At 38.3% G+C, this 14,604-nt stretch overlaps 1 protein-coding gene across 1 annotated transcript in view; it reads left to right on the plus strand.

Annotated features, from left to right (window-relative positions):
* LOC101152234 (collagen alpha-6(VI) chain) overlaps positions 1-12,941 on the plus strand; it is a 155,867-nt gene extending 142,926 nt beyond the window's left edge. Inside the window, exons 36-37 of the mRNA XM_063704177.1 lie at positions 826-919; positions 10,956-12,941. Coding sequence (XP_063560247.1) covers positions 826-919; positions 10,956-11,151 — 290 coding nt within the window. The 3' untranslated portion in view covers positions 11,152-12,941. The remainder of the gene's footprint in view (positions 1-825; positions 920-10,955) is intronic.
* Positions 12,942-14,604: the final 1,663 nt, after the last annotated feature.

A 14,604-nucleotide genomic window follows, 5' to 3' on the forward strand; every position in this document is an offset into this window, starting at 1 on the left:
TCTAAGAGAAACAAAACTGCTGACAAACCATCTGATACTTAACACAGATAAAAAAATTAAAAATCAGGTGCACAATAACAGAAGCATCACACAGTCTTAGGCCACTCAGTCCAGAGCACACAGTCTTACTTACAACAGCAGCTCTGGAGACAGTGTTGGGTCACAGTCCAGGACAAACTTGCTACTTATGATGACCCTGGGTGACCAGGAAGAGATCTAGTTGTGTTTAGCAAATCTATTTGATTTACTGCTTCAAAGAAATAGATAATACATTTTTAAGAATTCCCATCAAAAATGGCTTTTAAATCTTTACATGGTATAAAAAGAGGCATGCTTCATTGTTATGAAAAATTAATACACTTCCAAATGAAATGAGCCACTAATGAACTGAACCCAAGATGTTAGTGCTATTGTTGCTGTTGTTAGTGTTTCAAAGATCATAAAGAAAATGTCTTTTTTCCTTTGCATTTTGATATTTCAAAGGAGCAAATAAATAACTACTCTTGTTAGTTTATATCAATTAAAAGCCAGACCATTAGGACTGGCTCATAGTTATCTCCTCTAACCGTTGACCCGCTTTAGCAGCTAAGAGGATCTTACTGAAAAGTTAGTTGAATTCACCTATAAATTCAGAAGGGATGTGTTTTCTAAAGTCAGTTTTAAAGATTCCCCGGAGAAATCTGCTTTCATTTCATGTGATCACCTTAGTTGGTATTTTTCTTGATGGCTATTTAAAACAGTAAAGTGGCACTTTGTGTACAGAGCAGATTACAGTAATGTTAACAGTCATGAATACAAGACTTATCACAGACTTTTCTCTTCTAGGTGCAATCAACAAATATCCACCAATAAACTTAAAAATAAAGTGCAACAGACTTAACTCTATAGATCCAAAGCAGCCCCCACGACCGTTCCGAAGGTATTGTCTGTTTGGTGTTACTTGATAAATGAAAATGCCCCCTGCCTTTCTTCTATTTTCCTCCTCCTCCTTTTCTTCCTCCTTCATCTTATTTGGACAAAAATCTATTGCTACATGATATTAAAATATAATTCGAAGGAACAAGAGATAACTTTTTAAAATGACCATGCTGATCTGAAAAACAAATTGCTTTTTTTTTTTTAATGTTAAAGCTAAGTGTTGAAATAAAACACCCAAATGGGACACCCCATTGACAATGAGCATGCCTGATAACCACATTGTGGTTTCTAAATACCTTTTAAAGGAACCAGGGTTTCTTAGAGAAAGTTCTAATTCTAGATTGCCCCAGGGAAGGTACAATATTAGCCTGGAGAAACTTGTTATGCCAGAAAGCAAGAAAATAATTAAAAACCAACAATGTCTTAAGTCCATCTTGATGGGATTCCCACTGGCCTAATTTTGAGTAAGTTGAACGTTAGAAAGTATAAAGATAATGAATTATAACACTTTGAATTTTTAAAATCCGCAAGTCTATATAGACACCTCCAAAAATGGAGGAAGAGAGAAAATGTTCTCTATACAAGAATGCTAGCTAATAAATGTAGAAGGAATGGTAGAATTAGAAAATCACCAGTTTGTGGTTCACAATGTAATAACAATAACATATACAATAACTGATCATTACACGGTGCCAAAACCATTGCGTGACAGGTTGTTGGGGAACAGGCTATTTAAATAGTCTCACAGAACCACTCACATGTTACTTATTAATTACAAACAGGAAAATGTGCCTTTACATGGTGAGATCTGGTGTTATGTGCCTCCTGAGGGGATGCAGTGGGAGGTGCACAACGTCACCTAAATGAGCGTCTTGGTGGACCTCAGATAGGATGTTTAATCCAAGTCTAATAATGAGGAAACCAATGGACAATTCCAGAATCTAGAATGTTTTTCAGAACACCTTGCCTACATTGTTTATAGGATTCATATCATGAAGAATAGAGGGACATGGGGTACTGTTCTAGAATGGGAGACAAATGAGACAAAATGGTCAAATGTAATTGTGTGAATCTTAATTCGATCCAAGATTGGAAAAAAGCTAATATAAATGATATTTGGGGAACAATAGGGAAAATTTGAGTATGAACAATATGTTGGATGATATTATTGAATTAATGTCAGTATCATTGTATGTGGTAGTAGTATCATGTTTTTATAAGTATGCTGAAGTACTTAAGAGTAACATGTATGATGGCTGCACCCTACCTTCAGATGGTTTTCCTAAAGGGAAGTAGGATAGGGTGTGTGCGTGAATGAATATATGTGTACATTATATACATATATACATATAAAGAATAGCAAGATAGTAACAGTTGGAGAATATAGGTGAAAGATATACAGGTTATTTATGATTCTGTTCATTCTAATTTTCTGTGAATTTCACAATTAAAACTTGTAAAACTTAGTGAAAGAGTAAACAGTAATAAATGTGTCTGAAGAGAAACATAATTATAGAAAATGCTGAAATAGAATGCAGAGATGATCAAGAATTTTAGAGACAAAATGAAATGGGAAGATCTAACCTATATCTAATTGGAATTCTAGAAAGATAAAATAGAAATAATGACAGCCAATATTCAAAGACAAAGAGATTATCATTTTCTGGAACTTATGAATGACATGAATTCACAGATGAAGAAAAAAGATATAACAGGCAAGATAAATAGAAAGCAACAGTTGGACATAGTATGGGGAAATGCAGGACACCAAGACAAAAGCAGCCAAAAAGAAAGGGCAGATCATCTACAAATAAATTATAATTAGGCTGGTAGGTGATTTATCAATTGTAACAGTGGAAACCACAAAACTATTGAATAACTTTAGTGGAAGAAGATTTTGTCAACTTAGAAAAACTGTCTTAAGACAATTTAGACTTAAACAATAGTTTACTACAAAAAAGTCTTTATTAAAGAAACTTCTACAGTATGTACTTCAAGAAAAATAAAAAATAACCACAGAAGAAGGGAATGAGATGCAAGAGGCAATAGTAAGTGATAAAGTTTGTCAGTATTTAGTTAAATCTAAACAAATGTTTTTTTGTTTGTGAGACAGAGTTTCACTCTCGCCCAGGCTGGCGTGCAGTGGCACGATCTCAGCTCATTGCAACTTCCACCTCCCAGGTTCAAGCAATTCTCCTGCCTCAGCCTCCCAAGTAGCTGGGATTACAGGTGTGCACCACCATGCCTGGCTAATTTTTTGTATTTTTTAGGATAGATGGGGTTTCACCATGTTGGCCAGGCTGGTCTCGAACTCCTGGCCTCAGGTGATCCACCTGCCTCAGCCTCCCAAAGTGCTAGGATTACAGGTGTGAGCCACCGCACCTGGCCTAAACAAATGCATTTTTAAGTAATATATCTTAACTTGTGGGATTATAAAAAAGCTGTACTTGTTAACAAAGCTATGAAAATAAAACATTTCACCTGGTGGTTTTAACAGAAAAAGTTCTAAGACTATAAATATTAATAGATATTTTTGATTTATTTAAATATGAGAAAAGACATCAACAAAAATAATCTTGTATTATTAAAAAATGAAGGCTTGGACTTTAAGGAAAGCAAGGTGGTACTAAAAAGAGGGTAATAATAATGTAAGTCACAGGGAGATAGATGGAGTTAAAAGATTCTAGGAGCTTGTATCATTTGGGCCGGGGGTTAGGCTATTGAAAAACTTGAGATGCTTAAAAAATGCATAACAAATTTTAAGGGCACACATGAAAAAGAAAAATAGAAATTAGCTAACTACCAAAAATCTAGTGAGGGAAAATAGGATAAAAAAAAACAATGTAATAAATATTTTTTAAAAATAAAAAGCCAAGAAAGTTTCTTTAAAAAGGCCAAAAAAAAGACAAGTAGAAGGCACAAAGACAGCAGAATCAAGTCAATTTAAATATATGAGTAATCACAAAAAAAACATAGATTAAACATGCCAGTTACAATCAGAGATTGATGGATTTGATTTTGAAAACAAAATAAAATCCAGCTTCAGCTGGGCACGGTGGCTCATGCCTATAATCCCAGCACTTTGGGAGGCCGAGGCAGGTGGATCACCTGAGGTCAGGAGTTCGAGACCAGCCTGGCCAACATGGTGAAACCTCATCTCTACTAAAAATACAAGAAATTAGCTGGGCATGGTGGCGGGCAACTGTAATCCCAGCTACTCGGGAGGCTGAGGCAGGAGAATCGCTTGAACCCAGGAGACAGGGGTTGCAATGAGCCAAGATCACACCATTGCACTCCAGCCTTGGGGACAAGAGCAAAACTCCATCTCAAAAAAATAAGATCTAGCTTCAACTGCTTTCAAGACACACATCCACAATATAAGGAAATGGAGAGGCAGAAAGTAAAATGATGGAAAAAACATACCAGGCAAATATATCAAAAATAAAGGTAGAATAGCTATATTTATATCAGATAATATATACTTTTAAATAAAACCATTTTGTAGAGATAAAGAGGATGACTACTTGATGACAAAGTTCAATTTATGAGGAAGATAAAACAATTTTAAATTGATGAGGGTCGTAAAATCTTAAAATAGACAAAAGAGAAACTGAAAAACCATAAGGAGAAATTGTCACTGAACCATCAAAATTCGACATTTCAGTATACTAGTTTGAATATTGATAGGTCAGACAAAAATTAGTAATGATATAAAAGATGTAAACATAAGTAACAGATGATTTAATAGATACATGCAGAACCCTGGACAGAAAAATTAGACATTCTTCTGAAGAACATATGGAACATTAACAACTGTTAAGGTGGAGTGTTTACAAGTGTTCCTTGTGCAACTTCTAACTTATAAAGCAAGTGTCAACAGATCTCTGAGAACTGGTGTCATACAATCCACATTGTCTGACCACAATGCAATTAAGTTAGAAATTAATAATATTTTAGGCTGGGCATGGTGGCTCACGCCTCTAATCCCAGCACTCTGGGAGGCTGAGGTGGATGTTCACCTGAGGTCAGGAGTTCAAGGCCAGCCTGGCCAACATGGCAAAACCCCATCTCTACTAAAAACACAAAAATTAGCCAGGCGTGATGGCACACACCTGTAATCCCAGCTACTCGGGAGGCAGAGGCAGGAGGATTGCTCCAACTCAGGAGGTAGAGGTTGCAGGGAGCCAAGATCATGCCACTGCACTCCAGCCTAGGCAAGAGTGAGACTCTGTCTCAAAAATATATATATATATATAAATAAAAATAAAATAATATTTTAAAAACCTATACATTTTAAAGGGAATAAATAAATAATGGGACAAAAAATTATAATGAAAACTTAAAAATACTTAGAACTGTGTAACAATCAAAATGCTATATGTCAAAACTTGTAGGATGCACCAGAAGTCATGATTTAGGAAATTTTATCTTAATTCTCATGTGAGAAAAGTTATTTAAATTCAAGAAGTTAATGAGCTAAGCGTTGATCTGAAGATGTTATATATTTGAAAAAACAGACTATGTTCAAAGAAATGAATGAGTAGAACTTAATATTTTTTAAAAATTAAGATAGTATCAACAAAGGCAAAAGTCAGTTCTTTCAAAACTTAAGAATGTGCATATATATTGTATCGTTAGCATGTATGAATATTACTTTTTAAAAATTAGAAATAAGCGAAATCAAATGGGAGTGTCTTTATTTCTGTGGTAAATTATTCTGTACAAACACACATATACATTACCCAGCCACCAACCACAATCGAATGTGCACCAGCACCTGGAACCCACACTTAGGCAAATACCTTTGGCGATGTGCCTACTTTTATTGTGTGATGTGTGCATTTCTGCATGGTGATCAAGGCCAGGGAGGCACTCCTAATGCAGTAGCCCCAGCTCTGTCACCTCTGAGAAGCCTCCACCTGGAATCTCTTGCTTACCTTGACAGGTGAGCTGTCCAGGGAAACTGTCCAGCAGCAAATAATTCCTGAAGGTCAAGCCTAAAACAGGCCTGTGAATTAAGTCCAAGGAGAGCAGGGCTCCCCCTGCTGCAGGTGTCTGGCAGCTTGGAAAAGGGACATAGACAAGATGCTGTGCATGTGACTCTTGCCGAGGACAGTATCTTTGGCATGGAGGGTACATTAAAGCTGGTGTTAAAGCAGTGTTTTCACCAAGTCAGGCTAAGTGCTACAAGCTGGTTAGCTTGCACAGGGCTTGGGTGCTCAGTAGGGCACAGCACTTGGGGTTTAGTGCTCTACAGTCACTATTAATGTTATTTTTGAATTTGAGTTTTATAGTGAAGTCCAATGGGATAATAAAGCACGTGTTGGGGAGTCGGAACCTAGAGACTTGGTTCACTTGCCAGTCAACCTCCCTCCACTTCCCCAGGACTGGTTCTCATAGACCACTGTGTACCTCCCAGCTCCCTGGGGTTCCCCCACCCCACCTACCCTAGACTGGGAGGCTTAGGGTCAGTTATGCTCCCACAGTCTTGGGACAGGGAAGGCAGCGGCCATCCACCCCAAGCTGGCAGTGCCACGCTGCATTTATCTTTTGCCCACCTACATCGAGGCACCCAGCATGTCCCAGCAAAGAGGCTGCAACACTCTAGAGCAAGTCTGTCCAATCTGTGGCCTACAGGCTGCATGAGGCTCAGGACAGTTTTGAATGTGGCCGAACACAAATTTGCAAACTTTCTTAAAACATGAGATTTTGGTGTGACTTTTTGTTTCAAGCTCATCAGCTATCGTTAGCGTTCGTATATTTTATGTGTGGCCCAAGACAATTCTTCCAGTGTCGCCCAGGGAAGTCAAGAGACTGGACACCCCTCTGCTGTAGGTTGGGATGGCCAGCCAAGGGAAGAGGGGAGATGCCTGGCTTGACTTCTGGCTGTTGGGAAAAGGAACTCAACAGCTGGCCACACACCAAGGGGATGGGGAAAGCTTATTGAATGATAAATAGAAACCTCCATGGCAGATGGAGAGATCGCAGAAGGAAGAAAGCTTTTTTCCCTGCTTTTAGACTTAAGGGCCTGAATTTGCATTTTGCTGTTGGCTCTCCACATATGTAGCCAGCCATGAATGCTACAAGGACACATGTGGGAGCCAACCTATGCAATTAAAAGGCATTTTTGAAAACCACTCCTACCATGCTTTATGTTTGCAGAGAAATATGAGTGGGAAGAGGGGATCCACAGTGCTTTTGGACAGGAAGTTTCTTCCTCTTTCACCACACTGCCCCAGATTCACTGGATGCTCAGCTTCTCCTGTGTATTTGAAATGGTGAAATGTCAGCAAATGGCTGGGGCATCAAGGAATTGAGACATGAAATCCATACCACTGTCTGTGCATTTTCCAGCCATTCTATAAGTGATCAAAGACTCTAATCAAAAGTTATGAGCCACACAGCTGCTTCTGAAACTCCTTACCTGAGCCATTCAAGAGAGGTGAGGCACAATTGAACACACAGGATTGAGGGAGATGAGAATACCTGCTAGGAAAGAGGTCTGGATAAAAAGATGACTCATCAGGTCTTTAGAATGACTTGCAAAGGAATTAGGTCATTCTGTGAGATTATGAGAAATACATGTAGAAGCTGGTGCTTATCACATAGAAAAGAAAGGAGCTGAATCAAACCACAAGCTACCAAGGAGACAGGTGGCCCATGAGGATGAGAGAGCAGGGCACCCTCTTTATATAAGCACTTAGATCTACTCAGAAACAATAAAGGCAGAAAGCCACCTGTTTATTGCTTCATCCAGCCAGGGAAGAACCTGTGCCAGACTTTAAAGCAGTGATAGGCCAGAGCCAGAACAATTGAATTGTAAAAATGGACATAATCACTAACGCCAGATGAATAATTCATCTGTTATAATTCTGCTTTCCAAAGTACGTTTTCTGGGCACACCAAATGTAAAAGAATTCTGGAAATAGAAGCAATCTTGTCTGCATTTTCTATTTCAGTGCATCCAGTCAACTAATAGATGTAGCATGGCTGACTCTTGAATATCTGCATAGATGGAGGAATCTGATCACAGAGAACTACAATTAGTCCCACCTAACCTTATCTAGAATTTGTCACATCCATCTTTCCACAAACTTTACTGGAGCTGAGCACAAGTTGCAAAATAGACGATTTCATTCTTTGTCTTGACAACCTATTGGAGTTACCAATCAGCAAAGAATTATTTGAACAATACATAGTAGGATAAAGAGAAACAAAGTCTTATAATTCTCAAATTGAGTAATCAAATTTTTTTTTTTTTTTTTTTTTGGGAGATAAGAGTCTCACTCTGTCACCCAGGCTGGAGTGCAGTGGCATGATCTCAGCTCACTGTAACCTCTGCCTCCTGGGTTCAAGCGATTCTCCTGCCTCAACCTCCTGAATAGCTGGGATTACAGATGTGTACCACCACACCCGGCTAATTTTTGTATTTTTAACAGAGACAGGGGTTTTACCATGTTGGCCAGGCTGGTCTCGAACTCCTGACCTCAAGTGATCCAACTGCCTCAGCCTCCCAAAGTGCTAGGATTACAGGCGTGAGCCACTGCGCCCGGCCCAAATGATTTTTATTAAGTGATTATTGCCGGGTGTGGTGGCTCACACCTGTAATCCCAGCACTTTGGGAGGCCGAGTCGGGTGGATCAGGAGGTCAAGAAATCGAAACCATCCTGGCCAACATGGTGAAACCCCATCCCTACTAAAAATACAAAAATTAGCTGGGCGTGGTGGCACACACCTGTAGTCCCAGCTACTTGGGAGGCTGAGGCAGGAGAATCACTCGAACCCGGGGGGGCAAAGGTTGCAGTGAGCCGGGATCGTGCCACTGCACCTCCAGCCTGGCAACAGAGCAAGACACCATCTCAAAAAAAAAAAAAAACAAAAAAATTAGTTGGGTGTGGTGGTGGGTGCCTGTAATCCCAGCTACTCATGAGGCTGAGGTAGAAGAATTGCTTGAACCCGGGAGGCAGAGGTTGCAGTGAGCCAAGATCGTGCCACTGCACTCCAGCCTGGGCGACAGAGCAAGACTCTATCTCAAAAACAAAAAAAAAAACAAAACCAAAAAAAACCCCAAGTGCAAACTCCTACATATAACATAGTGAAAAACGGAAATTCAAAGATATGGTATTAATGTTCAACCTTTTGAGAATAAAAATATTTGAGAGGGGAAAAAATATAGCAATATCATGTTATATAAGCACTTACTAATTTAACAATTTTTTCTTAACAAAGATGGGAAGAAAGGTTAACAGTAACTAAACCTGCCATAAAAGAAAACAAAGGACCTAACGGAAAAGGCAGGGAGGTGGGGAGAGGTGCGGGGCGGGGGGAGGCAGCGTGAAGGGGCTAGGGAAGAGTCCAGTAAAGGTTAAGACCATGAAAACAGCGTGCTTCAGACTCAAAAGAATGCCCTTCCCATATCAGTGGAGCCAATGTTCTATGCATACAATCGTCACTTTGGGGAATTTGAGTTTATAATGTTCACTCTGCAAGATAATAAGGAAATGCTGGGATGGTACATGGGTGGCTAACTCCTGTAATCCCAGCACTTTGGGAGGCCAAGGCAAGAAGACTGTTTGACCCCAGGATTTCAAGACCAGCTTGGGCAACATAGTGAGACCTCAGCTCTCCAAAAATAAAACAATTAGCCAGGTGTGGAGGCACATACCTGTAGTCCCAGCCATTGGGGAGGCTGAGGCAGGAAGATCACTTGAGCCCAGGAGATCTGGGCTGCAGTGAGCTATGATGGCAACACTGCACTCCAGCCTGGGAGACAGAGTGAGACCCTGTCTCAAATAAATATATATACACAACTAGTCTAGGGGACTTCAGTTGTTGCTCACAACAACAGAAGTTATTTTTCATTCCCATTTTACACCTGAAGAAACAAGGGTCACTCTAGTTAAATGATTTGCCCAAAGCTGCTCAGCTAGGGGCTAGAACATTAAAATGTAAGAATGTGTTTGAACCCAAAACTCTTTCCACAACATCCCTGTAAAATACGATTGTCTGAAATGGCTCCCTTTTTGTACTGGCCAATACAGTAGCCACCAGCTATATGTGGTTAATTAAAATTAAATTTCAGTTCCTCAGTCACACTACATTTCAAGTGCTCAAAAGCCACATGTGGCTCATGGCTGCCATGTAGGTAGTACAGATTCTAGGACACTTCTGTCAGCAGAGGTTTTTTCAGACAGGCTCTAAGTTCTACTTAGCACTTGGCTTCTATGATTCCCTGATTTCTCAAACCTGTCCTGCAAGCCCTTCCAGAGTCTGACTCCAGCTCCTCTTTACTGTTGGGTTACTCATGATTCCCAGCCAGGCTCTTTCTGTGCCTGCCAGACTGGGCTCTATTTCTATGTCCCCCATTGTACCTAACACCGTGCCTTCTATTAAGCAGATAGTAAACATATGGACGGATGGACCTATGGAAGAAAGGAAGAGATGAAATAAGGGAATGGCATACATTCATGCTTTCATTAGACAAATACTTATTGAGTGACTGCTATGTGTTAAGCACTTTTAGGTTCCTGGCATTACTATAGTGAACAGACAAGATCTCATGAACCTTCTGTCTGGTTGGGTGGAAAAGTGAGGAACAGATCATAAGGAAGTTTACAGGTAAATAAAAGTTCAGATAGTGCCAAGTGTTATAAAGAAAATAGCATGATGTGCTGAGGGACTGTAAGTAGGAGTGGATCTGGGAAAACTATAGATATGGTGGTCTGTGATGAGGTACCATTTGAAACCAAATCTAAACAATCAGAAGAACTAACCATAGGTAGAAATGAGTGGTACATATGCCATGAAGAAACTTTGCTGCTGAAATAATACTTTTGCATACTTTGATGAGATGTATCATTTGTCAGCTTCTGATATATGAGCCAGTTTAAGTACCCAGTTTAATTTTAAAATTACCCTGGAGGAAGGCTGCAACAAGGAAATGGGTGAAACAATTAATTTACTAGGACAGATTAATATGTAGTCTATTAAAGTTGAAATGGCATTTTTCTTCTATGATGTTCTCTTTTGTTGTATAGCTTTGTTCCTGGACCACTTAAAGCTACCCTCAAAGAAGATGTATTACAGAAGGCAAAATTCTTTCAAGATAAAAAATATCTTTCAAGAGTAGCAAGAAGTGGCAGAGATGATGCTATTCAAAATTTTATGAGAAGCACCTCCCATACCTTTAAGAATGGAAGGATGATAGAAAGTGCTCCCAAACGACATGATTAAAAAAATGCTTGAACAACTTAGCCTTAGGAAGCATGGTAAGACTCTGGACTTAAATAGTAACTAAATCTGCTGCCAGAACTCAAGCAACAGTTTGTAGGTTATCAGGTGACTTGACCCCCTGCATTCATTGGTATTAAGATATATCTTGTTCATTTATTTGACCACTCCTGACAATTCCAGCACTCTACGACTGATATGTCGAAGAACTGTTTCATTAGAAGACAGAAGAATGAAAGAAGTGTTTTGAAAAGTCTAATGGAGATATAATTTGAAGGTAAAATTTATATGATGTATGCATATGTGTACATGGGTCAATGTTAATTCCTTTATCTCTGTCCAGTTCATTTTCTGCAAACCCATCCTCCTTTCCTAATTTAGTAATGTCTAATGCTCATCTATTTAATCAAAGTTATTTTTTAACGTTTTAAGCTACTCCAAAATTTACCCTAGAAATGGATGCTGTTTATACATCGTATTTTTTTTTTTAAATGTGACCTTCTATTCCACTTAAACACACCACTGTGGGAGTTGTTTGCTTGGACTGATGAGAAGAGGGTCATTTTCTCCATCTCTAAATCCTCCTGAACTCACTGAAAAACTCATTAATTCCCGCAGAACATAAATTATTGCTTTTGAGCTGGACGTTTTCTCTTCATTAGGAAGCTTACTGCCATTTTGATGGAGTTTGAAGCCCCCATTTTGATGGACTTCTAGTCTGTCTTTCCTGTTATGGTCATTTATTAATTTTCACTAATCCATATATTCTTTAGACAAGGAGAGTCAAGAAACAGCTTGTCATAGATGAAGCTCTGAGTTACTTTTACCCATCAGGTAGCTGTTTAGTCAATAATAAACAGCACCAAAACAGGATTGGCAGAGCTCTTAAAAACAGCCTTAAATACACACTGAGTTTAGAAAAATGTAAGAAAATCATTGTTTTAATCTACAAATTCATATGCAGTTGCAGAGATGCAAAAGAGATCAGAGTAAGTTAAAGTAGGAAAGGTTTTATAGAAGTATTGATGGCTGTGTCCTCATCTGCATTTTTGTTTTTATGATAGGGCTGATATTTTCAACAACGAAACACCCAATGTTCAGACCTTACCTCAGTCTAAGAGCTGGCTCCACAGTTGGTAGCAATGGCCCTGTTAGGCAGACTGTCCCCCTCTTTGGGAATGGAAAGAAGCCCTGCCTGGATGCATGGAGCTTCCATGCATGGAATACTGACACCAAGGACATTCAGATTTTCTTTCCTATACCTATTTTCATAAAATTTGGAAAGAAAAACTATCTGCAGTATTTTTTTAAAACTTCTGCTATTCTTACTTAGAGAAATCCAGAGATAGCACCTCATGTCTTCAGAGGAGCAAGAAGTTCAAGGAGTTAAATGTCACATTCATACTCAGGTAATAGAGAAGAATAAAACACATCAGGTTTGCTTCATCTATCCTAAGTGGTGCTTAGGGGTTCAGAAAAAATGTTTCAAGTACAAAAAAATGTTTCAAGTACAGGAAATTAATGAGCAATATTTACTATGTATGTTAATAAAAGGGATTTTTCTAGTTAACTCTGAGTTAAGCACGAACTCCTTTCTTTTGTTAATTGTTGGAAATACCATTAAGATGTATTTGTCTGTTTTTCCGCATTGGCAAGTAAAGAACATCAAACAAATATTCCCTTGGTGACAGATTATTTTTAGTATTTTGGGCCATCTTTTGAATCACTAATAGGTGAGAGCTCTAAAAGTTCCTTTTTAAAAATCCCTAATATTAGTATTTTCCCTGATTTACCTCTTTCTCCTAAAAGTGGAAACAGCAAAAATTAAGTTGAATATAAATTTAATAAAGCTATGTTTAACCCAAGAATCACACAAGCAGGATGCTTCTTGGTTTAAAAATGTGAATTAATCGACTGTAAAGGAACTGCCTCCCATTATCTCTGCACTGAGCTATGAATCAAACTTTTTTTTTTTAAGTAGAGGTCAAAAGGAGATGCAACTTAACACGGCATCAGATTGTAATACTTAGAATTCAACGAAATAACTTTTTTTCAAAACTGGGGCTTTTCTGTGGGGCAAGGGGACAGAGAAGAATGGGTGGTAGCAGGAGATAAGGGGAGAAAAGTATCATATCTCTGTCAGCCCACTCCATTTTTTTTTCTTAGCACTTCCCATATTTATCAGTCTTACAGCTTATCTAATGGCTCCAGGCTGAAGTCCAATCTCAGCATTACAGTTTATATATCAAAAAAAAATTTTCCCCAACCCCCTTGGAGACTCTAAATCTGACTTAGTAGCTAGAAACCCTGTAAATATGGTCTTAGCAGACATTAAGGGAAACAAAGGCAAGGCAACATGACAATGCCAAATTTGCAATTTCTACCAATCCACTAAGCTATCAGGCCTAGTTAGTCCATCATTCCTAACTTTGACATTTCTGAACGACTGGCATTTTCTGACAGTTTTGTTGTTTACCTGTCTAAAAACTAAGTACAGTTGGCTCTGTATCTGTCGGTATTCCACATCCATGAATTCAACCATGGATAAAAAATATTCAGAAAAAGAAGGATGGTTGTGTCTGTACTGAACATGTACAGACATTTTTCTTTTCATTCTCTAAATAGAGTATAACAACTATTTAGCATTTACAGTGTATTATGTATCGCAAGTGACCTAGAAATAATTTGAAGAAGTATATGAGAAAGGTGTGTAGATTATATGCAAATACAACATCATTTTATGTAAGAGACTAGAGCATGTGTGGGTTTTGTTATCCTTGGGAGGTCCTGGAACCAATGCCCCAGAGATACCTAGGGATGATTGTATCGGATGATTGTATTGAATCATGAAACTAGATATATGCTTTGTAAACTATATGTACTGTAACTTAATCATATAATTATAAAAATATAGAAAATTCTTACAGTATTTCTAAGCAAGTAGGCTTTTCCCTTGGCTGAGATTTTTACAGACTCATGTAACTAATTAATTTGGCTGAGATTTTTACAGACTCATGTAACTAATTAATTTTAAACTAAAATATTCTGAATACCATAAATCCTTCTGCAAGTGGATATGAATTAAATATGGAGAGAGTCTGTATGCAAATAGTAATCCATAACCTTGAAGGGTTTTATGTTAGTGGGCAAATAGTAATCCATAACCTTGAAGGGTTTTATCTTAGTGGAAAAGACCAATTTTGGCCTTTTAAAAATGTATATTTTTGGTGTACTTTTATTTTTCTTTTTCATGCATTCAATAGTCTATACTGGATAAAAGCAACCTGTTGGGCCAAGTGTCAGAATTTATGGTACAGCCCATAAAAATGATGGCCAAGAGGAGGCACACTTGTATAACTAATATGCAGGAAATCAATTCTACAGTGTTAAATAACTAATAAGACAGACTGTAAAACACACAGGAAATATTAGAGCAGAAAGAGCACAATAATTAGA

This window comes from Gorilla gorilla, chromosome 2 (genome assembly GCF_029281585.2).
Source record: "Gorilla gorilla gorilla isolate KB3781 chromosome 2, NHGRI_mGorGor1-v2.1_pri, whole genome shotgun sequence".
NCBI classification, from domain to species: Eukaryota; Metazoa; Chordata; class Mammalia; order Primates; family Hominidae; genus Gorilla; species Gorilla gorilla.